Source organism: Herpailurus yagouaroundi, unplaced genomic scaffold (genome assembly GCF_014898765.1).
Source record: "Herpailurus yagouaroundi ecotype Mexico unplaced genomic scaffold, PumYag 139, whole genome shotgun sequence".
In the NCBI taxonomy this organism is placed as follows: Eukaryota; Metazoa; Chordata; class Mammalia; order Carnivora; family Felidae; genus Herpailurus; species Herpailurus yagouaroundi.
This window is the reverse complement of record NW_024412394.1, coordinates 65,691,172-65,715,101: the sequence shown is the minus strand read 5'-3', so window position 1 is coordinate 65,715,101 and position 23,930 is coordinate 65,691,172. Positions and strand designations below refer to the sequence as shown.

The 23,930-nt window shown below is 40.7% G+C and overlaps 1 protein-coding gene and 1 long non-coding RNA gene across 7 annotated transcripts in view; one reads left to right on the top strand and one right to left on the bottom strand.

Moving 5' to 3' along the window:
* Window positions 1–633: 633 nt before the first annotated feature.
* Window positions 634–23,617, bottom strand: LOC121029856 (uncharacterized). The gene is made up of 2 exons (XR_005789941.1): window positions 23,513–23,617; window positions 634–1,079 (listed from the first exon to the last, which is right to left on the bottom strand). It is a non-coding gene; the product is annotated as an uncharacterized LOC121029856 (long non-coding RNA).
* Window positions 23,113–23,930, top strand: part of PDSS2 (decaprenyl diphosphate synthase subunit 2) — a 292,097-nt gene continuing 291,279 nt past the window's right edge. For 4 of the 6 annotated variants that reach the window (XR_005789938.1, XR_005789937.1, XR_005789936.1 and 1 more), the window contains exon 1: window positions 23,122–23,777. Coding sequence is in view for 1 of the 6 variants with exons in the window: in XM_040474307.1 (XP_040330241.1) it covers window positions 23,482–23,777 (296 nt within the window). In the remaining 5 variants the exon portion in view is untranslated. Of the gene's footprint in view, window positions 23,778–23,930 lie in introns of all 6 variants that reach the window. The other 2 variants (XR_005789940.1, XR_005789939.1) reach the window with 2 other exon arrangements.

Genomic DNA, 23,930 nt, shown 5'->3' with positions numbered 1-23,930 from the left:
TCTTTATTTGATTTATATAGATGCTAATATAGACTTATAATAATATATTTCCTTTACATAAGTAATCAAATGTCATTAAACTTACTAGGCTTCTGACAATCCTGTTGAGTGATATCATCAACTATTGTGATTCCTGCTGCGAGCCAAGTATTTTGCGAACGATATGTCATTTCTCTCTCACAACCACGTTTGAGAGTATAATTGTCCCTGTTTCACATCTTAGGACAGTGAAGGTGAGCACAGGTCACACTAGGAAGTGGCCGATTGAGGATAAAAGTCCAGTCTGCGGAAGCCCAGTCAAGCGAGGTATGCTTTCACATAGACTACACTCTGTTCCTCTCTGCTCAGCCCTTTTATCACCTTTTCTTGGGAAAATAGAGCATGCAGCTAGGTCAGTAATTTTCATTTCTTCTTTATTTTAATTTATGCATGGCTGTTACAAAAATTAAAACAGCTATAACAAAACCCTCAACCTTCCAGAAATAATATACCACATTTTAATATTCTCAAACCAAATATGGTATTCAGTAAATGGTTAAAGAGGATTGATATCTATGTTTTGACCCACCTCCTTTGAGAAACATTACATGTAGTAAAAAACATTTTTCTTTCACAGAAAATTTGTCTCCAATGTGCTGTTAGGCCATAAGTTGTCTCTTTATTACATCCCAGAGGGAGGAAGTTGAGTGGAAAAGATTCTGCAGTTTAACTATGAGAGGACATTATACATTTCAGTGGAAGAAAAAAACCATTCATCAAAAGATAAGTAGATAAATTAAGGATTCCATAATCAGTCTTGGGACATAAGCTGTGCATTTGTTTTTTTAAAAGACAAGTCCACTAAAGCTACAAAATTTGTTTACCACATGCTGAAGAAGGGCTGCTTCAACTCACTTGTGTCCTTTCCATCTGAAGTCAGTGGGTCTTTAGGGCAGCTGCTCTCCTTGTGAAGGCCTGGAAGTGAGGGAATTGCTGGCAGGGACAGATAGAAGACAGAAGATCCAGGTACGGTGACTGCAAGCTGTACTCCCCAAGAAATCCCCAGGATATGTGCTGTGGGAAGGCACTGAGGTCCAACACTGGAAAACAAACCAAACCAAAACAAAAATCCAGCATGGGAAAAAATGAAGTGCAATATCGAACACAGAGCATGCACTGGCACGCTCTTTTCATGTGGTGAGCAGTAGAGTTTTGTGGCCGGAGCACATGGACAATTGCTTAGAATTTAGTAATACAAAAGCTACTACTTATTGAATGCTACTTTATTCCCCAGGGACTGTGCAAAATACTTTACAGAGATTATTTTATTCGATCCTTCTACAGCTGACCCAGTATTTGGTTTGGGTCCTGTTGTAGAGATGAGGAAGTGGACGGCTAAAGGGACTGAGTGGGTCATCTGTCTGACTCCAGAGTCTAAAACTCTCTTTACTGCCTAGCAGCAGCAATGGTACTGGTGAGGATTCTTGCTTTCAAGGAACAAAAGTGAACTCTGTCTAAAGAAAAAAGGAGTATTAGAGGAAAGTGGACTCATAGAGCTCAAGAGTCTGGGAGAACAGGCTTGGAAACAAGGAGGGGCCCAGGGCCTTAGGAGGCCAGGTCATAGGAAGATTATCAAGATGCCACTGTCTCTGCTTCTGTTACACAACACCTTCTAGAAACCACCACTGGGGGCGCCTGCGTGGCTCAGTCGGTTAAGCGGCCGGCTTTCGCTCAGGTCATGATCTCGCGGTCTGTGAGTTCGAGCCCCGCGTCGGGCTCCGTGCTGACAGCTCAGAGCCTGGAGCCTGTTTCAGATTCTGTGTCTCCCTCTCTCTGCCCCTCCCCCGTTCATGCTCTGTCTCTCTCTGTCTCAAAAATAAATAAACGTTAAAAGAAATTTTTTTTAGAAACCACCACTGGACATCATGATGCCCCCACTAACTGCACCCAAGGTTCTTTCTTCATCTGGGGTGCACAGGCCTGGGTGGGGGGTCCATTACCAGGTATTGGGGCCCCTGTTTCACATTCCGGGGTGTGGGGAGACTGAGATTCAAACTCTTCATCTTCCACAGGGAGGTAAGGTCCTATATCCCAACATCACACTCGTGAATTTCCCCAACCATAAGGACAGATGGATTTTGACAGCCAAAGGGATGTTATAGTGTCCTTCCAGACAACCCACCATAGCCACTTTGTAGCAAATCATTTCATTAGGAAAGTAAATGTAGGTCTGTTAAAAATAATTTTGAAAGGTCAGGCATAGGTGAAATTGTGCAGACATTAAATATTGCAAATCAAAACCCGACTGACCTAGAAATTCATTCTAATAGATTTATTTGCAATCTCTAAATGTAAACTTTAAAAAGACAAATTTGGTAACCCATATGCTAAACATCAATTAATTAGAATGTTTAGGGAATGGAATGTTCTTGTTAATTTAAATTTCTAACTAAGTGTGATTAAGCCTCTAAAAAGACCCACAAACCTTTATATTTCAGACGCTGCCACTGGAATTCTTAATAAAATATTTGGATTGTGGAGATTTTGCAATGCCTCAGAATTATTAATGCCATCATGTGTAAGTTGTAAAGTGCAGTGGGTATAGGCTGTGCTAAATGTGTGCAGATCCCAGGGTTGATGTTCCATGTATATTTCATTAACCAAACTTCTAATGTGAGTTTGCCTTTTGTTTTCTCCATTGCATAAGTTGGGTAAAGAGGAGGAAATAAATTCTGTCCGTGTAAATGTTTTCTTTGGAGCCCACTAAGGGCATGCACACTACTAGGCGCTGGGAACACAAACATAAATGATAAAGGTGTTTTAAAAGTGAGACAGGAATTAAGAAAAGGGGATGACTGATTCTGAGCGAGGCAGATAGAAATGGCAACCATCTGAATTGGGCTTTGAACAATGACGAGTTGGATGTTGTCAGGTGAGGGTGGAGGAAGAGGAGCATGCTAGACAGAAAAAAACAATATGAAGCAAGACATCAAGACACCAAAGTACAAGTAGAGATAAGGGAAGAGTGAATGATTTGGTGTGCTTAGGATGAGTGTGTTAAAGGGAGCTATGAGGTCAGTCCAAAGGTAGGATAGGAGCAGATTGTCGGCCTCAAATACCGTCCTAAAGGAGTATGGACTTCTTTTTGAGAATCCTAGGAAGCCACTGAATCTTTTTTAAATATGGAGGTGATAGGATCGTAAGTGTGGGATAGGAAGATCATCTGGATGACAGATGAAAGGCAGAAGGAGAGACCAGAGGTAGGAGAGACATAAGAGATGTTTGCAATAGTCCAAGATGAAACAAATGATTATTTAGGTTAGTGTGGTAGTGATTGGGAGGAATTCTTTCTAAGAGTTACCTCAGACACAGAATCCATAAGAATTGGTATCTGACTCGACAGGAGAGTGTGTTTGTGTGAAGAAATGAGTATTTGGATAACAGAGCCCATTGCATAATAACTATCTCTGTTGCAAAACAGCAAAATAATAATGATTACACTCCTAATTAGCTCAGTGAATAAGTGGGGCAGTAGATCCCTGTTTTGATTTCTCTTCTCCCCATCCCTAAACCTGTTAAAGTAGATTGTCTGGATGCAAAGATCAGTAACTCATATTTTTAAAGCCTTTTAAGGATTCAGATGATCAGCCAGTCTGTAGCTGAAGATGTGAAAAGGAAGTAACACACAATAACATTAGATCCAGCGATATCTTATCACATCCTGTCCCCATGCCCTCTGAAACATTCTGAATCTCACCACTTCTTTCTAACTCCACTGCACCCATCTTAATCTCAGGCCCATTTGTCAACTGCAAAAACTAAGATTGCCACCTACTTGAGCTCCTTCCACTCTTGTCCCTGTGTAATCCATCCTCCACATAGCAACCAGACCAATTCTTTAAAAATGCAAAACAGATTTTGCTTAAAATGTTCCAGCGATTTCCTATCATACTGTGATGGTTTAAAATATGTCCATAAATTCTTTGATGCTTCTCCCTTGAAAAATAAAGCCAGATTCTCCTTCCCTTGATTATGTGCTATACTTAGTGACTTGCTTCGAAGAAATAGAATGTGGCAAAATGATGGTGTATGATATGTCCAAGATTAGAACATAAAAGGCATTGTGGTTTCCTTCTTGCTCTCTTTTCTTGGATCACTTGCTTGGGGGAAGCCAACTACTATGTCATGATGACATTCTAGCAATCCTGTGGAGAGGTCCATATGGAAAGGAACCGAAGCCCCCTGCCAACAGCCAGCAAGAAACTAAGGCTTTCTGCCAATACCCATGTGAATGAGCCATCTTGGGAATAGATCCCCCAGCTTCAGTCAAACCTTCAGATGACTGTAGCCCCAGTCAATGTCCTGACTCCAATGACCTGAGACACCCTGAGCCAGAACCACGCAGCTATGTGGCATCCAAATTCCTGACCCAAAGAAACTATGATGTAATAAATGTTGGTTTGAAACTTCTACATTTGGGGGGAAATCTGGAAAGCAACAATAGATACCTACCACACATACTTATAATATAATCAAAATTCCTTTCTATGCCCAGGAAGGCCCTACATACTCAGGATTCTGCCTATATTACTAAAATTAGCTACCACTGACTTTGTGGAAAAACTATCAGTGGTCGCTTAACAACTACAGTAAAACCTTGGATTGTGAGTAACTTGTTCTGCCACTGTTCCAGAAGACAAGCAAACATTTCTGATAAACTTTAACTTGATAAACAAGCGTTGTCTTCCAATACAAGTGGTACATGATGCCAGATGTCACATGATCACAACTGAGCCAATGGTTCTTGAAATTTGTTTTGTTATACAAGTGTTCTTGGTTGCAAGCATGTTTCCAGAATGAATTATGCTCACAAACGAAGGTTTTACTGTTTTTGTCTCTTTTTTTGTTAAGAAATAGAGTCACCAAAGTGTATTCAGTTACACGAATTCAAGCTAATCACCACATTTCCTAGCCTTCCTTAAGCTGGCTTGGTCACATGGCAAATCCTAGCCAATGGGATGTGAGCAGATTTGGTGTGTGGAGCTTCCAGGTTGTGGCTTTAAGTGGGAGGGATATGCCTTCTGTTTCCGTTTCCCTCATTCCTGCTGACTAGACGTGAGTATGATGGTAAAAGGGTAGAAGCTGGACTAGCCATCTCAAGCAAGAAGGCTGAAGTCACACGGTGAGCATGGCAAAGCAACAAGACAGAAAAGACCTAGATCCCCAACACCATCAAGCCAGAGATGTCTGTCTGGTCTTTTACATGAGCAGCACATAAGGCTGTATCTTGTTTTTAAGCGATTGTATTTTTTTATCTCTTTATTACAACAGCCTAATCTGTATCTTAACTGATACTCTTTGTTTACCACCTTCTAGCAATATTGGTCCTCTTTCATCTTTTCTGCTACTCTGAGGTCTTTACACTTGCTATTTCTTCTGTTTGGAATGGTTTTCCACCAGGAGTACTCATGGCTGCCTCCTTGCTATCAGGCTTCACTGTTTCATCTAAAATACCTTCCTCTCAGGGTGCTTGGGTGGCTCAGTTGGTTAAGTGACTGACTTTAGCTGTGGTCATGATCTCACAGTTTGTGAGTTTGAGCCCCACATCAGGCTCCACACTGTCAGTGCAGAGCCTGCTTGGGATTCTCACTGTCTCCTCTTTCTGTCCCTTCCCCCCCACCCCCAACTCCGCCTTTCTCTCTCAAAATAGATTAAAAAGAAATTCTCCTTTAATTTGTTCTATACTACATAGTCATGAACTTTGTTCCTCTTGGCACTCATCAACACCTGAAATTTCCTCATCTATCTGTTTCCCGTCTGTCACTCTCCACTGGAATACAATCTCCCTAAGGTCAAGAACCTTGACTGCCTTATTTCCTGCTGAATCTCCAGTGTCAAGAAAGTGCCTGTATGTACATAGTAGGTACTCTTTTGTATTTACAAAAGTAAATATCTTTTGTATGGTAGATAAACAAATGAATTAATAGTAAATGATTCCAAGAACCTAGTCCTTAGATCACTTTTTTATAATTTAGCCTTCTCTACCCACTGAATTTAGGGTAAATTAAGTAACAATAATGGCTACTCAGGATTACCAAAAGAATGTCAACAAGTCTCTTTACCTTATGAAGTGTGACTTAATGAGGAAAAATAAAGATAGAAACAGTAAATGAATCTCTGCTTTTGGCCTTTGAAAACAGAAAAAAAATAAATAAAAAGAAGCTCATAAAAATATGCCTAAAGGACAGATTCTCCTAAGTCCTAATATAGATGGTTGTATTACATTAACTCTAAGATGCCAACTATTATTGTGAGACAAACCATTGTTTCATGTACAATGAAAAAAGGAAAAATGCTGTTGCAATAGATTGTGTTATTGTTCCCAGTTTCTGTCCCCACTGTCCCTTCCGAGACTCTTGGTGGGTGGAATACTCTTTCCTACTCCATTATCAGCTTTGGCCATGTGGCTTGCTTTGGCCAATTAAATGTGAGTAGACATGACAAAGGCCATATCCAGGCAGCTTTAAATGTGCTTGTGAAATTAGATTTCACTTTTGCTCCTTCCTCAACCATAGGCTAATGGTAGAATAATCCCAGATAGTGGCTAGTCCTTCCACCTGGATTCTTGAACAACATATGTAGCCCTGCACAGGTAAGGCCAGTGGAGCCAAAGCCAAGCCATATCCCTACATAATGTGAACAAGAAATAGTTACCATTGTAAGCCACTGCGATGTTGATAATTATAACAAAAGCTAAGACAATTAATCTGCTACATGACACCAATTGTAAGCTGCACCTTTATTTCAGACATGTTAAAATATGAACAAATACAAATGTTAGAATCAATAAAATAGGGTATGTATTATATATATTATCATATATTAGCACAAGATACACATCAGTTGTCCAATAAATATTTGTTGACTTGATGTTATGTACATGATGAGAAGTTCATGTTTTTAGTGAGAATTTTCTTGATAAATACACTTTCTTTCTAGCATATTGTAGGTAACAGTATAACCTCAGGTATTTCCTGTAATGGAGACTAGAATTTATATAGTAAGCAAAGTTCAAACCTAAGAAAAAGGTCAGTAATGACTTATCATTACCTCTCACCTGACCCTACTCCCCTACTACTTCATATAATTTTTTGACTTAAATTCCACAGGACTTTCTCCTCTATCTGTCCTTCTCCATAGACCATACTGCTAGATATTAGTCTTCTATTATTTGGGGAGTAGCCAGAGAACAAAGGTAGCAAAAATGGAGTTTAGTAACCACTGGCATAAATATAAGACAAAATATTTGAATACGTACTTGTGAAACAAGTTTTTCACACACAACCCTAAACTAGATAAGAGGCTGAATTAGCTGAAGGAGGGAAGAGGGACAGGCACCTGAGGCACAAGCAGAGTTAGAGAGATGTCAGCATTTTCCAGATATTTTCCAGATAAAACACCATCTATGGTAAATATCAGGAGCTGTGCAGAAGCCAGCTCAAAGCATTGCTCACGTACATGGGCTAACACTGATATAAATTAATCACAATATATAACTTGGATATCTTTACCCAAAAAAACCACAAAATAATGATAATAGTTATGACAACGATTATAATAATAACAGTAAACATTAATTGAGCCTAGCAGTGACCATATGCCTAGCACTAGACTAAATGACTTATATAAATGATCTCATTTGCTCTTCGTAATAGTCTTACGTATTAGTCAGCTATTGCTGCAATAATACTTTGTAACAAGCCACCCTGAAACCCAGTAACTTATAGCAAGAGGCATTCATTATCTTTTTCATCAGTCCGTAGGCCAACTGTTAGTTTGGGTGATACAGGCTGAGATCTGCTGCCTAGCTCTGCTTCAGTCTATGGACTTGGTTCCAGGGTGTGTGTTAGGTTCAGATCTGCTCCACATGCCTCTTGTCATTCTGGGAAGAACTTCTACCTGAGGCATGTTCTTCTCACAGTGATGGGAGGAGTGCAAGGGGGCAAGTGAAAACACGTGACAACCAGGTTTGGAACCGGCACACTGTCACTCCTACCCATATTCCATGACCAAGACCAGCATTAATCAGGAGGAAAAAATACTCTATCCCAAGAGAGATGGGAGTGAACATTTCTGAATTATAATCAAATATATTATATAAAAAGGTGGGTATATAAGTATTTTACACCCATTTACAGATGAATGAACCAAAGCACAGAAAGGTTAAATGACTTACCCAAAGCCATACAGCTAGGATATGAAGAAGCCAAGATTTGAAACCAGCCTAATTCCAGAACCTAGAATGTTAACTATCACTCTATATGGTTTTAACAAACCAGACTCCAGAAGGTGTTACAAAGGGAAATATAGAAGCCGTGGTAATTTTACAATAATAAATGGGGCCTGAGGGAAAAAAGTGTGCAAGATCAAAGACTCTGACTATTTTGAGATCCTAATCAATAAAGATGATTTTCTCATTAGCTTTCATAGCTGCAGGAGGTTACATCATAGGAATCCACAGAAGGATGTGGGTTCATTTATTTTTAGAACCCCTCACCATAGAAGTATGTTAAAATTTTATCCACCTAAATACTACCTTTGTTACTTATTCCTATCCACCTACTTTGAAAGGGAAATCTCATTTATTCTGATAATTATGAGTAACCTATAAAGTGGTTATAAAGTATCTCCTTGTAAAAACAATTAGGACTTCAGTGGCAGTCACATTAAATCAATATTTAAAAGAATTAAGCTCAATAAAAACATTAGATTCAAACATTAAGGCATTCAAATACTCTGCATAGAAAGAAAGAAAAAACTGAGGCATGATTACAAAATATGAGAACTAAGGTACAAATATTGAAGACAAATTCCTTGGAAATATTTGTTAGGAAAAAAGAGAGAGTCTGGGCTAGATGAGAAGCAAGAGGGAGTTCTATGGGGCACCTGGGTGGCTTGGTCTCTTGAGCGTCTGACACTTGATTTCTGCTCAGGTCATGATTTCATGGTTCATGGAATCAGGCCCCGCGCCGGGCTCTGTCCTGACAGTACAGAGCCTGCTTGGGATTCTCTCTTTCTCCCTCTCTCTCCCATCCCTCTCTCAAAATAAATAAATAAACATTTAAAAAAGAGGGAGTTCTTCATCCAGTGAACTTCAAAGATTGGGATGTTGACCAGTTCATGCAGCTTCAGCATCTTGCAATGCCCATGGTGTTTGAACTTCACATGCTTCCTATAAAACAAGTACTTTAAAGGATTATTTTTCTTCTTTCTATAGTAGCAAAAGAATCTAAGGTCATGAAATAGGACCCTAGGTCACTATTATAAGTAAAACCCAAACGTGCTGTATGAGTCCCATTTCTTGCTCTAGCTTTCTCTACTGTTAGGGTGATTTCAATTTCAAGTTGCAGCTGTGGTGATTCATTGCCTTTTAGAATAAGTAGAAAGCTGAAGCGCCTGCTAAAATATAAAACCAGGGGCACCTGGGTGACTCAGTGAGTTCGAGGCCTACATCGGGCTCTGTGCTGACAGCTCAGAGCCTGGAGCCTGCTTCAGACTCTGTGTCTCCCTTTCTCTCTGCCACTCTCCCACTCATGCTCTGTCTCTCTCTGTTATAAAAATAAATAAACGTTTAAAAAGCTTTTAAAAACAACAAAATATAAAACCAAATAATTACAACTTAAGCAATGCATTTCACCTTCTTGGATCTTGATATAAACAAGTCAACAGTACATAAACATTTTTGAGACAATTTGAATATTAAGAATTTTGGTGGGGCGCCTGGGTGGCTCAGTCAGTTGAGTGTCCGTCCGACTTTGGCTCAGGTCATAATCTTGCGGTTTGTGAGTTTGAGCCCCGCGTTGAGCTCTGTGCTGACAGCTCAGAGTCTGGAGCCTGCTTCAGATTCTGTGTCTCCCTCGCTCTCTGCCCCTCCCCTGCTCACGCTCTGTCTCTTTCTCTCAAAAATAAATAACCATTAAAAAATTTTTTTTTAATAAAAAAAAGAATTTTGGTAATTTTGTTAGGTGCAAATTGCATTATGGTTATACTTTTTTTTTAAAAAAGGGAAGTTTTTATTCATATAAATAAATTTTGAAATATTTACGAACAAAATATTATGGTATCTGAGATTTGCTTCAAAATATTTTAGCATTGTTGCAAAGGGGAGTACAAAATGTTGATAACTTCCAAAACTGGATAATACATATATAGGAGTTCATTATCCTATTTTTTCTACTTTTGTGTCAAATTTAAACACTATAATAAAAAAGAAAAAGAAAAGAAAATACCCATTTAAAAACACCACAAAAAAGACCACTGTAAAAGAAATCTAACTTGGAGTATGTCTTCAACAGTGAATAGATTTCTAAAACAAAATGGTAAGTTGTGAGCTATATAACTTGGAACATCCTTAAAACAGCATCACCAGTAGTATAAGCAAACAACACAGCATTTCAGTTGTCTTTTGTATGTATGTACATGCTTACCCTAAGTAGGTAAATAGTAGGTAAATAGTATAATTTATTCTGGAGTTTAAACCAGTTGTTCTCCTAGAAGTAGAAGAAGCACAAGGACTCTATATCTGTATTTTTTATTGATTTGAAGTTAAGAGGACCGACAGGTGAACAGTGGAGAATAACAGGTGTTCATGTTGTAAGCTTACCATGTGTCAGGCACTGATCTAAGTACTTAATTTTATAAACTCATGCTAATGTTAAAAATTACCCACTGATATAGGCATTATTGTTCTTCCCATTTTACACACAAGAAAGCCGAGTACTGAGACTAAATTACATAATTTGCCCAATGTTGCACTACTAGTTAATAGCAAAGCTAGGATACATATTCAGGGCATCTGGCCCCTGTGTCTGATCCCTTAATCACCAAGTTTTGTCACCCTCCATGGAAAAAGTATCTTGTAGAGTTGTTCTTTGTTTAGACTTTGGGGACCGAGACTCTTTTATTCTTAGCAAAATACAAGAATCCTTGCTCCCTTTGACATCAGCACGTTCCTTTTATTTTGTCATGCACTTCAAACCTATTACTCCCAACATAGTCAGAACAGCCCTATAATATTCAAGCATATTTATTACAGATGGTAATGGCATGATTTCAAAGAACAGAAAACATCACAGCAAGCTCTTCGGATTGATTTAGACCAGGATAATTTTGAGAAACCACTCTGACACTGTAGTAGTTGACAATGTCATCTTTCTTATGTGGGTGTCAGCTTCTAAGTTATATGGCTTACAACTTACCATTTTGTTTTAGAAATCTATTCACTGTTGAAAACATCTTCTGAGTTAGACTTCTCTTACAGTGATCTTTCTGTGGTGTTTTTAAATGGGTATTTTCTTTTCTTTTTCTTTTTTATTATAGTGTTAAACTTGACACAAAATTAGAAAATGTAATGACCTTACATGATTTATCCTAATCATCTGATCTTCTCAGATGGTATTTTGCAAATTCTTTTCAGCTCAGCAAGTTGATATCTCAGCTTCCATATTGCCAGGGTTAATAATGGAATGGTCTCTCTGTCTCTCAATCTGTCTCTTCCTCTTGAGATCCATTGTCTTTACTTGGCAAAAAAGTAATTTATGAAAGTCAATATACCTATGGGCAACATCATAATAGCCTTTGAATATGGTGACTTTAATTTTAAGGACTTTTAGTAGCTATTTCCAGAAAGGAATTAGTGTGAGTCTACATAGGGCTTTAAATTGACTCATTTAACTGAACTGGTCATTGAACTTATGAAAAGAATGGCTTGACTGAGTTTTATCAGTAAATTTGTGTAAAGTGATTTCTTAGAATTAACTGACATGCTGACTTGATTGTTTGCCCTTAGATACATCCATCTCTGAATGAAATATTTTCTAATTTTAGGAAAAAAAACCCTGTATTTTAAGATAGAAGAAATATTTTCATGTAGTTTAGGGTTGTACTTATTACAATGGGGCAGCAGTCACTGAGAAAATGCTTTGCCAACTCTATAGTCTGAGGTGGTCAATCTTTATATATAATAAATGCAGTATGTCCTAACTCCCTTTCACCTGATGTTACCTGTATATGCATTATATGCAACAAAATGAGGGGGTTTCTGTACATACAATTCTATCAGAATTTCTCTAACCCTAGGGAATGGAGTCTGACTTATGTATTTCCTCTAAAGAGAAAGAAATTATGTATTTCCTCTAAAGAGAAAGAAAGAAAGAAAGAAAGAAAGAAAGAAAGAAAGAAAGAAAGAAAGAAAGAAAGAAAAGGGGAATAAAAGAGAGACAGAGAACCAACAAGAAATAACAGAAAAAAGACTAGATTATAATTTTTCTAGAAAAGTAATTCTTGGGGCGCCTGGGTGGTGCAGTCGGCTAAGCGTCCGACTTCAGCCAGGTCACGATCTCACGATCTCGCGGTCCGTGAGTTCGAGCCCCGCGTCAGGCTCTGGGCTGATGGCTCAGAGCCTGGAGCCTGTTTCCGATTCTGTGTCTCCCTCTCTCTCTGCCCCTCCCCCGTTCATGCTCTGTCTCTCTCTGTCCCAAAAAATAAATAAACGTTGAAAAAAAAAATTAAAAAAAAAAAAGAAAAGTAATTCTCAACCCCTGGCTGCATATTAGAATACCCCAAGGAGTATTTGAGAAAGGAATTAGTGTGACTACATAGTACATGTACATACTACATACAAGGAGTATTGATGCCTGCTCCTCAAGCCCAGAGATTTTGATTCAGTTAGTTGTGGTAATTTTTCGTCATCAGGAGAAATGCTTAAATCACAATGGAGAGCTAGCTGAACTTGCAGTGATGGAGACATTCTTTACCCTGGGCTTCTTGATCTTATCACAAATCAAATGCAACTCAAATAACTTCTGAACTTGAGTGTGATAGTGGATTAAAGATGGGAATGAAGAATAAAGATCTAGCACATTCATTCATATTCATTCAACTGACCAACAAATATCTATGCGGTGCCTATTCAGCACTCTATTAAGAGTGGGGTTGCAGTGGCAAAGAAAACAATTAAAGAAGAATAATAGAGCCCTCTCTGAAATCTTCCTTGTGGGCCTCAAGTTTCAATCTATGTTAATGCCAAGATCAATTGGGTTGGTTGGATGAAAGAGACAGAGAGAATGAAATGACCATAAGGACCAGATTAGTCTACTAGTTAAATTCATTCATGGAATAAAAACATTTCGGTTCTTAATGGAACCCAAAAGATCATCTACTTTTGTTTTACAGATGAGTAATTTTAACCTTATAAGGGTTAATGACTACCCAATGATCATACAGTTTTTCAGGACAGAGCTGAAGAACCCAGATTGTTGACCTTATACAATGCTGTCTGTGGTCAAGAAAAAACCTTCTCAGCAGATTTTTTTTTCATTCCCAGTTCCTAAAAGAAAACAGTCTCTTAGAGCCTTTGAAAAAGACAAAGACCAAGTTCTTCCCCTGTTGAGCTAATCCTAGTGTGAAATTAACTAGCAGCATTGCTAGTCAATTCCACATTGCTGCCCTGTTGGGAGAGAAACTAGGGAAAATGGAGAGTAGGTCTTGGTCTATTTCCTCCCTAACTGCAGTTGTTCTAAGGCCAAACACTGGGAATATTAGAAGGAGATCGCAAGAAAGGACTACTGTGTACATGGGGAGTGAGGATCTAAGAAAGGAAGAAGTAAAAATTAAGCCCAAAAGAAAAATTACAATGAAGAATTACATACTTTCCCACATCACCTTTGAGGGCTAATCTGTAAGATGGAAAGGGCATTCAGCAATCTTCCTGGTGATGAGGGAAATGCTGATCCACACTGTAAAAGAGAGTCCATTTTACACCTGTTTGTTGGAAATTTTAAGGAGGCTGACAATATCAAGTGTTGAAAGAGTGTGATCAACGGGATCTCTCATAAACAGCTGGTAGAAATGTGAGTTGATAAAGCCACTTCAGAAAGCTATTTGGCATTATCTATTAAAGTTGAATATCCACATACCCTATGACCTAGTAATTCCAATGCTAGATATAAACTCTCAACATGTGAACCTGGAGGCATTTGTAAATCTGTTCACGACAACATTGTTGTAATAGAAAAAAGTCTGGAAGCAATCCAAATGTCTATTGACAGGAGAATGGATACAGTGTGATATATTGACTAAGTGGATATTACACTGCAGTCAAAACAAATAAACTGCCACTATACATACCAGTATGGGTGGATCTCAATAAAATCATGTTGGGTAAATAAAAAAGGTCACAGGAAATTACGTTTAGCATGGAACCTCTTTTCAAAATAAAAATAACAAATATATAGGCGCACCTGAGTGGCTCGGTTAGTTGAGCGTCTGACTCTTGGTTTCGGCTCAGGTCATAATCTCACCATTCGTAGGATTGAGCACTGTGTGGGGCTCTGTGCTGGTGGCTCGGAGCTTGCTTGGGATTCTCTCTCTCCCTCTCTCTCTGCCCCTCCCCCCACTTGGGCTCATTTTCTCTCTCTCTCTGCCTCAAAATAAAGAAATAAAACTTTACAAAATAACATGTATAAATAATATGCTTTTTAGAAATGCATGTACTATTAAATCGTATTTTTAAAAAATCATGAGAATGGTAAGTACAAGATTCTAGATAAAGATAACTTTGGGTTGAGGACGGGCCATGGGATAGAAAAGTCCATACATACAGGAGTCTTTTGTCAGTATTCTAGTTCGTGTGTTGGTGGTGGGTTCCCTGTATGTGTTGCATTACATGAAGATCAACAGATCATTGGATTAATTATTTATCACAGTATAACAAATTATCCCATAACTGAGCAACTTAACACAATTAACATTTGTTATCTGACAAAGTTTTGAGAGTCAGGAATCTGCACGCATCTTAGTTGGGTGCTTTTGGTTCAGGGCCTCTCATGAGGTTAGAGTCAAGCTGTGAGTCACAGCTGCAGTCCCTGAAGGAACCGGAGGGTCCACTTCCAATATGGCTCATTCGTGTGACTGTTGGCAGGAAGCTCAGCTCCTCACCACAGGGACCTTTCCATAGAACTCCTCCTGACACAGCTTCTCTCGGAGCAAGTAATGGGGGGGGGGGGGCGGGGAGAGAAGGAGGGAGGGAGAAAACACGAACAAAAGAGAGCCCAAGATGGAAATTGCAACGTCTTTTATAAAATTAATATTATAAGTGACACAACATCACTTCTGCTGGATACTGTTGACCACACTGACCAACCCTAAGGCAATGTGCAAGAGGACCACAACAGGTGTGACCACCAGGAGGCAGGGACCACTGGGCACCATCTGGAGGCTGTCTACTGCCACAATACAATAAAAAAGTGCAACGCATGGACGAACGATAAAAGTGTGTCAAGGAGCAAGTATGTGCACTTGAGCTTGGAAAATAAATGAATAAATAAGTAAGTACATTCAGTTCTGAAGACAACAAGATACAGGGGAAAGAGTGAGATGAGTTGGAGCTTTAATTCTACCTCTGTCACTTTCTAGCTTTATGACTTTGGGCAAGTCATTTGACTTGCTTCCGTTAAATTTTTTTTTTTTTTTTACATTTACTTATTTTTGAGAGACAGAGACAGAGAGTGAGTGGGGGAGGGGCAGAGAGAGAGAGGGAGACAGAATCCGAAGCAGGCTCCGGGCTCAGAGCTGTCAGCACAGAGCCCAACGAGGGGCTCAAAATCACAAACTGTGAGATCATGACCTGAGCCGAAGTCAGATGCTGAACCAACTGAGCCACCCAGGCGCCCCTGACTTGCTTCCACTTTTAAAAAGGAATAAGGATATTCGGTTGAGTCGGTTGAGCATCTGGCTCTTGATTTTGGTACAGGTCATAATTCCAGGGTTGTAGAATTGAGCACCACATCAGGCTCCCTGCTGAGTGTGGAGGGTGCTTAAGATCCTCTCTCTCTCTCCCTCTGCTCCTCTCCCCTGCTCACACTCTCTCTCTCCAAAATAAATAAATAAATTAATTAATTAAAAAATTAATGAGGATATTTACTTTCTTTTAAAAATATTTTATTACAAAAATATTCATACATATACAAAATAGTGTAATAAATGCCATATACTCATTATCCAGAATCAACAACTTTGTAGATTTTAGCATACTTGCTTTTATCTATTTGTTTCCCTCCAGAAGTGTCTTAAAGAGAATTCTTGAGACTGTATTATATCATTCCTATATACTTTAGCATACATTACTTTAAAATATGGAAATTTTCGGGGCGCCTGGGTGGCGCAGTCGGTTAAGCGGCCGACTTCAGCCAGGTCACGATCTCGCGGTCCGTGAGTTCTAGCCCCGTGTCAGGCTCTGGGCTGATGACTCAGAGCCTGGAGCCTGTTTCCGATTCTGTGTCTCCCTCTCTCTCTGCCCCTCCCCCATTCATGCTCTGTCTCTCTCTGTCCCAAAAATAAATAAATAAACGTTGAAAAAAAAATTAAAAAAAAATTAAAAAAAAATAAATAAATAAAATATGGAAATTTTCTAACACACACACACATAAGGTCAATAATTCCTTTGTAATATCTAATATACCAGAACTATAATTCAAATTTCTTTAGTTGTTTCCTAATTTACTTTGTACACTTGGTTTGTTAGAATCAAGATCCAAATCAGGTCCACACATTACACTTGGTTTGTTATGCCTCTCAAAATCTCAGTCTACAGGAGTCCTTTCCCGCATCTCATCTTAGCCCCTTTTCTTGTTGAAGGAACCCAGTCAGCTGGCTGTAGAATATCTGACCTGCTAGATTGGTCTGTTTGTTTCCTTGTGAAGCTCTTTAACTTGTTCCACTCCCTCCGATGTTTCTAGAAAACTGGAAGTTAGACCTACAGGCTTGATGAGATTTAGATTCCACCTTTTGGGCAAAAATATTTCCTAGATGGTGCTGTATACTTCACAATGCCTGCCCAGTTGTGCAGAAGCCCACGTCTAGCCATGCTGATTGGTGAGTGGTTGCCAGTGGGGTCTCCGTGCACCACCGTTGTTTCTCATCAACCTTGCGTTTTTAGTGATTATTGCCTGAATAGGTTATTTCATAAGCAATCACAATATGGTGATTTCTTTTTTTTTTTTTTTATGTTTATTTTTGAAAGAGAGAGAGAGACAAAATGAGAGCAGGGGAGGGGCAGAGAGAGACGGGGGGCAGAGGATCTGAAGCAGGCTCCAGGCTCTGAGCTGTCAGCACAGAGCCCCATGTGGGCCCCAAACCCATGAACTGCAAGATCATGACCTGAGCCGAAGTCGGGCGCTTAAGGGACTGAGCCACTCGGGTGCCCCTATATGGTGATTTCTTAAATCTATCCTTTCTTCCTCTCTTATCAGATGGAATTAGGTTATAAAGAACTTTCCCTCATCAGCCTGGACTATTCCTGGTTTCTTCCCTGTGTCACATCAGTCCACCTCTCGCTGCAGCCATTGCCAAAGCAACCAGCTTCCTGCAGGTGTAACCTGCCAGCACTTCTCCACATACGCATGCATGTCACATTCTGTCCCCCAGGTCCTCTAACTCCATGAGGGTGGGATATCTGCCTGGCAGCCACATGACAGCCTAGAAATGTGAGGGGAATAATGCCCCAAGGGGGAAATTTGGACCAATGGGAGTTGGGAGCTGGTCAACTGCTCCTCTCTTGCATCAGGCTAACAATTATGAAGTATATTCTACATGACAACTCAGAGTCCCAGAAGGCTCAAAGCCTCATCGCCCACAGTGGTGACTAACTCGAAGACATCCTTGTATTGACCTCCTCTGATTCACTCTCCCTGGTCATCCACTGCTGCTTCCTGAGATTGCTATCCAAAATAAACCACCTAAAAGTAAGCTCTTGTTTCAGGTTCAGCTTTCAAGGGGGCTAAACCAGATTAAAACACCACTAAATATAATTCATAAAGGAAGGCAGGATAAGTGTTCAATTCTTTCATGATATTGATAATATTCAGAGTATTGCCCTAATTACGTCTAATAATGAACTCAAGGATTTATATGTCATCAATGAATTACAATCAGTTGTAGTTCTTACCTGATTTTGATGCTCAGATTGACCCCTTTTCAGCTAGCGGGAGCTCCTTTATGCTGATCCCTTTGTTCCATTGACCTGACCCATTAGACTTTATAATAGATTCCCTGATTTCTGGCACAACAGGGTGTCCCAGGCTCATCATGCACATTTCTTGCCCCAGACCTGAAATCTGCCATTCTTCTAAAGGACTCAGCCCTTTTAAAAGGGAATGCTGTTTTGGAAGTATGATATGAATGCTAAAGGTACTCGTTGCTATAGGATTATCGTTATTTCCTGGTCTTTTCAAGGGACAAAACAAATAAATGCTTCTCCTCCCCACCCTTTCCCCCCGTAAATGTAAAAACTTCTTTTTCTTTTTAAAAAAATTTTTTAGTCTTTATTTATTTTTGAGAGAGAGAGAGAGAGAGAGAGAGAGAGAGAGAGAAGGAGAGAGGTGGGGAGGGGGGATGAACAGAGAGAGAGGGAGACACAGAATCTGAAGCAGGTTCCAGGCTCCATGTTGTCATCACAGAGAACTCAAGAACTGCGAGTTCATGACTTGAGCTGAAGTCAGATGCTCGACTGACTGAACCACCCAGGCGCCTGTATAAACTTTTATTGGCCCATAAGAAACATTTTTGAAAAGGACAAGTTTTAAGTTCATGCTACTTCCAATTTAACTTTAATTTTACATGGATTCTACTTACTCATCATTCCTAACAACTCTAACGTTTGCTTTTACCTATAACATATAAGAATAGTTTGAAGGAAATAATATCTATATTTCTATCAGCAATAAGACTACTGATTGAAGTTTAAGATTTCTTTGTAGGTTTATTTATCCTGAGAACATATTCCACTATAAGTGCACTATAAAAACACTACTTTCTAAAATCATTTAATTATTTACTTGATGTGGTTATGTCACCAACTTAATATACATTTAGATCATTTGCTTCAGTTTGCTTTCAAATTTTAGGAATTACATTTTTCTTTAAAATTTAAAATTATTTTGGATATGTCAAATATATACATGATTAAAATTTTTTTAATGTTTATTTTTGAGAGAGAATGAGAGAGAGAGAGAGCCTTTGAGCAGGGGAGGGGCAGAGAGAGAGGGAGACACAGAATCTGAAGCAGGCTCCAGGCTCCACACTGTCAACAGTGCCTGATATGGGGCTCAAACTCACAAACTGTGAGATCACTACCTGAGCCGAAGTCAGAAGCTTAACCAACTGAGCCACCCAGGCACCCCTATACATGATTTTAAATTCAAAACTATACAGTCAAGGTATGTAAAGAGTAGTCTGTTTCATGCCTGTCCCTTCTGTTTCTTCCCAGCCCAAATACATATGCAAGTGTATATTCATCTCGTGCACCTATCTTCCAGAAAAAAGACCACTATGTTGTTCTGCATCTTGGTTTGTTTTTTGTTGCTATTGTTGTTTTAAAGCTAACCCATATTCTGGAGCTCATGTTACATCAGTGTAGAGATGGCCTTCGTTCTTTTTCAGAGTTACACAGTGTATTTCATTACATGGATTTATTCCAGTTTATTCAACCACTCCCCTACTTGCGGTTGTTTGGTTTGTTTCCAATCTTGCTATTGCAAATAATACTGCAATAAAATTGTGCATGTTATTTTGTATTTTGGAAAGGGTTCCTAGAACTGGGATTTCTGGGTCAAAGGATAAATGCATATGTAATTTTTCTAGGGATTATCAAATTCCCTTCCATAGGTGCTGTGAAACTATTTTATAATCTCACTGGCGATATGTGCTGTCTCTACAGCCTGCAGCCCACTAGATAGTCAAATTTTTGGGTTGCTGCTAGTCTGATTACTCGCCTCCTTTTATCATCCTGCCCCATAATATACCACAATGCTTTTCAACTGCTTTGGAAAGCACTCTCTTGGCATAAACAATAAGTGACTGTGTTGAGGGTGGTAGAAGAAGGGTGACTGCAGTGTCCCTATCTATTCCCACTCACCTAATCATAGAAATGGCCAAAGCCCAAAGCATACACCATCCTTGCTAAGACCTTGTACTTTCAAAGGCTGGTTTAGGTCTCCAGCCAAAGAAAAGGACATCAAATATAATTTCACTTGTTTCTAAGGTCAGCAGAAGGCAGAGAGGACTGGTACTTTACCAATTTCAGGATTCTGAGAAAGGTGTAGGAGGAACCATGACCATCTTTTGCCACCTTGCTAAACAACCCCCAAGTTCCAAGGAGTTGGAGAAGTCCCTGTGTATGGCAGGAAGTTTCCACAGATTGTGGAGTGACCACTTTAACTTGCAGGACTACTCATACCTGGGACTTCTTTTTTGCTGCTTTGTAGGAGTAAATGTCATCAATGGCCCTTGTTTGTTTTGGTTTGGTTTTTTGTTTTTTTCCAGCATCTCCCATTTTCCTATATTCTTATGGCTGATTCTGCCCCCGAGGGACAATGTCCAGAGACACATCGGGTTGTCACAATTTCGAGAGGGGTACTGCGGGCTTATAGTGAGTAGAGACCAGGGATGATGCTAAACATCCTACCATGCACAGAAGAGCCCTCCTCCCCATAACAGAGAATCCCATGCCCCCAAATGTCAATAGTACCAAAGTTGAGAAATCTGCAAAATGAGTATTACCAGTGGCAGAGGAAGGTCAGAATCACAGATATTTCTTCCCCTGCTCCTCCAAAAGCCAGTAGCAATTCAGAAATCTCTTTAGTCAGAAAGACTCAAAGGAGTTATATATTTATCTGGAAGATTAAAGAATAAATACCATTTTAACCTTCTAAAAACTGATTGTCATTAGGTATAGTGCAACCTTTTAACTATAAGCATAAAGGAAAGTGCTGATTATTTAAAGTAAATGGGACCAAGAGTCCCATGAATAATCAAAAACTTGGTTAATAGAGTATGACCAGAGAATAATGCATTTGGCTTCTGTGGAAAAATTAAAGTACATGCTGTGAATTGGTATTAAGGAAATTGCATGAAAAGTTAGTCTTAAGGTTCTATGATTCGGAAGAAACAGCCTCAGGTGCACAATCTATTGCATTCAGTCTTTATCTCTCTTCATTTTTTCGTGACTTCTTTCACCTTGGATAACCCAGAAGCTCAGGCCTTGGAACTTTTTGAAACGGTAAGGTATCTCACTCTCCACATTTATTTTCATCTAGAACAGAGCTGAATTTTATTGCCAGGAGTTTGTTATCTCTTCCACAGGAATTATTTTGAACTTCAGCTTGCCTTATTTTGCGGGTGTAGACTGTGTTTAACACTTACAAGCACAATTCACTTGATCTAAAATGTATCCCTGAAAAGTTATGCCTAAATTGAATTTTTGGAAATAAAATCAGATTTTTAAATCACAAAGAATAATTGCTATTTAAAGGGAGTCTGAAGCTAATTTGTAGAGAAACGCATCTTTTTGCAAAGTGAATAATTACTTTAGTTTGCCTTTTTTAAAATCTGAATTTTTACATGTAGCCAGAATCTAGTCCAGTACTGTGCAAGATACTAATTTTTAAAATATCGATCATGAATTTGAAAGGATTTTGAAAGTTGGAGGTTTTACAAGTTTTTTTATTTTTTATTTTTTTAATTTTTTTTTCAACGTTTTTTATTTATTTTTGGGACAGAGAGAGAGACAGAGCATGAATGGGGAAGGGGCAGAGAGAGAGGGAGACACAGAATTGGAAACAGGCTCCAGGCTCCGAGCCATCAGCCCAGAGCCTGATGCGGGGCTCGAACTCACGGACCGCGAGATCGTGACCTGGCTGAAGTCGGACGCTTAACCGACTGCGCCACCCAGGCGCCCCTACAAGTTTTTTTTAAAGATTTATTTAGTTTGAGAGAGAGAGACAGAGCAAGAGGGGGAAGGGTAGAGAGAGAGAGGGAGAGAGAGAATCCCAAGCAGGCTTTGTGCCGTTAGCACAGGGCCGGATGTGGGGCTTTAACCCGTGGATGGTGAGATCATGACTTGAGCCAAAACCCAAGTCGTATGCTTAACCAGCTGAGCCACACAGGCATCCCTAACAGCATTTTTTAAAGAGAGTAAAACTGGGTAATATATTCTTCATTATTAACAGGAGTTTTGTAACACTTGTTTTGGGTGATGTGACAAGGGGCAGGATGCTAAACATACCTGAACAAAGAAAGGTAGCATTACCTAAAGGATAACCACATCGACTGCTTCCCCTCAGCAATGAAGAGAGAAGCATGGTTGGTAGTTTGTTACTTTGTGTAATGTTGTGGTTAAGAGCATGGATTCAGAAACCTGACTGGCTGAGATAACATCCCTGTCTAGTGTGGCCTTAGACAATTCACACAGTCTGGATGTGCCTGTTTTCTCACCGAAACATGGAGAATACTAACACTACTTAATAGAGTTGTTTTGAGCATTCAATGAGCGAATACGTGAGCTGTAAGTGAAAAACACTAGGGCCAGTAATAGTTTTGAATCCTGGATGGTGAACGTTGCTTCCTTCGGGTGAGAAAGGCGAGAGGCTGGGCGTGGGCCTCTGCACCCTTGTGGAGGCATGGCTGCTTCTGCCTGGGTCATACACAGGGGGAAACCGAGGCTCAGCGAGGAGGCTGGTGATTAGGCAAGGATCGAGGACATTCCTTGGGAAAAAGAACCCTTTCTGCCAGGCACGCCACCTTCTGTCTGGTTGGGAACTGAGGGCAAAAAGGGCTCAGCCGCGCGCCTTCACTTTGCGTCTCAATGCTGAGTAGCGGCGGGTAGCTCCAAAAGCCCCGCCGGCCTAGGGGCCCTCCCTCCTGCCCTTCCACTACCACTGCCAGGGGCTGGGGGCGGACAGCTGCGAGAGGCTTCCAAGAGGGGCCGGCACCCCCGCCCGAGGCCCCTCCTTCCGGGAGGGCTGGGAGCCGCGAAAAGAGACTTGGTAGACACCCACCCTCGCTCATAACACAAATATTCACGTGTGCCCTCTCTGTGCTGGGAATTGGGCACGCCCTGGTGAATCAGACTCCGCCCCCGCTCCGGGCGTTGGAGCACCACACAGCAGCCCCTCACGCCCCACCCCAATCCAGGACAACCTAAATCCTTCAACCTTGGGTGAGGAAGGGTGTGGGAGGAGCCTAAACTTTCGCCCTACCCCTCGTCTTCAGCGTTTCGCTACCAAGGCCCCCTCCCTTCTGGGAGCGTTCACGACTGTGTCGTAAAGTAGGGAACATGCTTTGCTCCCGAACAGCCCGCCTCGCTGTCTTTACGACAGGCCGTATTCCACGCCTCCAACATGGCGTCCCCCATTTAAGAAGCGGCAGTAGTTTCTACTCAGGTGGCCAGGGGCAGTGCTGAGCTTGGGCTGTTGTGTGTGTAGCCTGAAGTGCTGAAAGCTGTAGTTAAAGTTCGTTTCTAGTCACGGTTCCAGGAACTCTCCCTTCTTTCAGGGTCAGGAGTTGCCGGTTCCTTCTAGTTCCTGCAAGTTCTTCCTCTGCCCCTGGTTTGTTCCCTGCGCCACCTCCGGACACCCCCCAAATCCCTGACACTCCCAGACTCAAACTATGAGCCTTCGGCGGCTGCTGTTGCGCTTACCCCGTTATCTCGGGGTCTCGGGTTCCCCGCGATGCTTGTGGTGGTCCCCGTTCCTCGATACCATCTCTTCGGTGGGCTCCTGGCGTGGTCAGTCCTCCAGGTCCCCGGCCCACTGGAACCAAGTAGTGTCAGAGGCGGAGAAGATCGTGGGCTATCCCACGTCCTTCATGAGCCTCCGCTGCCTGCTCAGCGACGAACTCAGCAACATCGCTATGCAGGTGCGGAAGTTGGTGGGGACTCAACACCCTCTGCTTACCACGGCCAGGTGAGCTACTCCCTCTCCTCCTGACGCACTCCCACCCACTGGAGTTCTTTTTCCTGGCCGATGTACCCTTCCTGCCTCGCTCAGCTGGCTCTCTGCTCATTTCTTTTTACCCCTTCCTTTCCTCAGACCTGTTAAGACATTTGGTGTTTTATC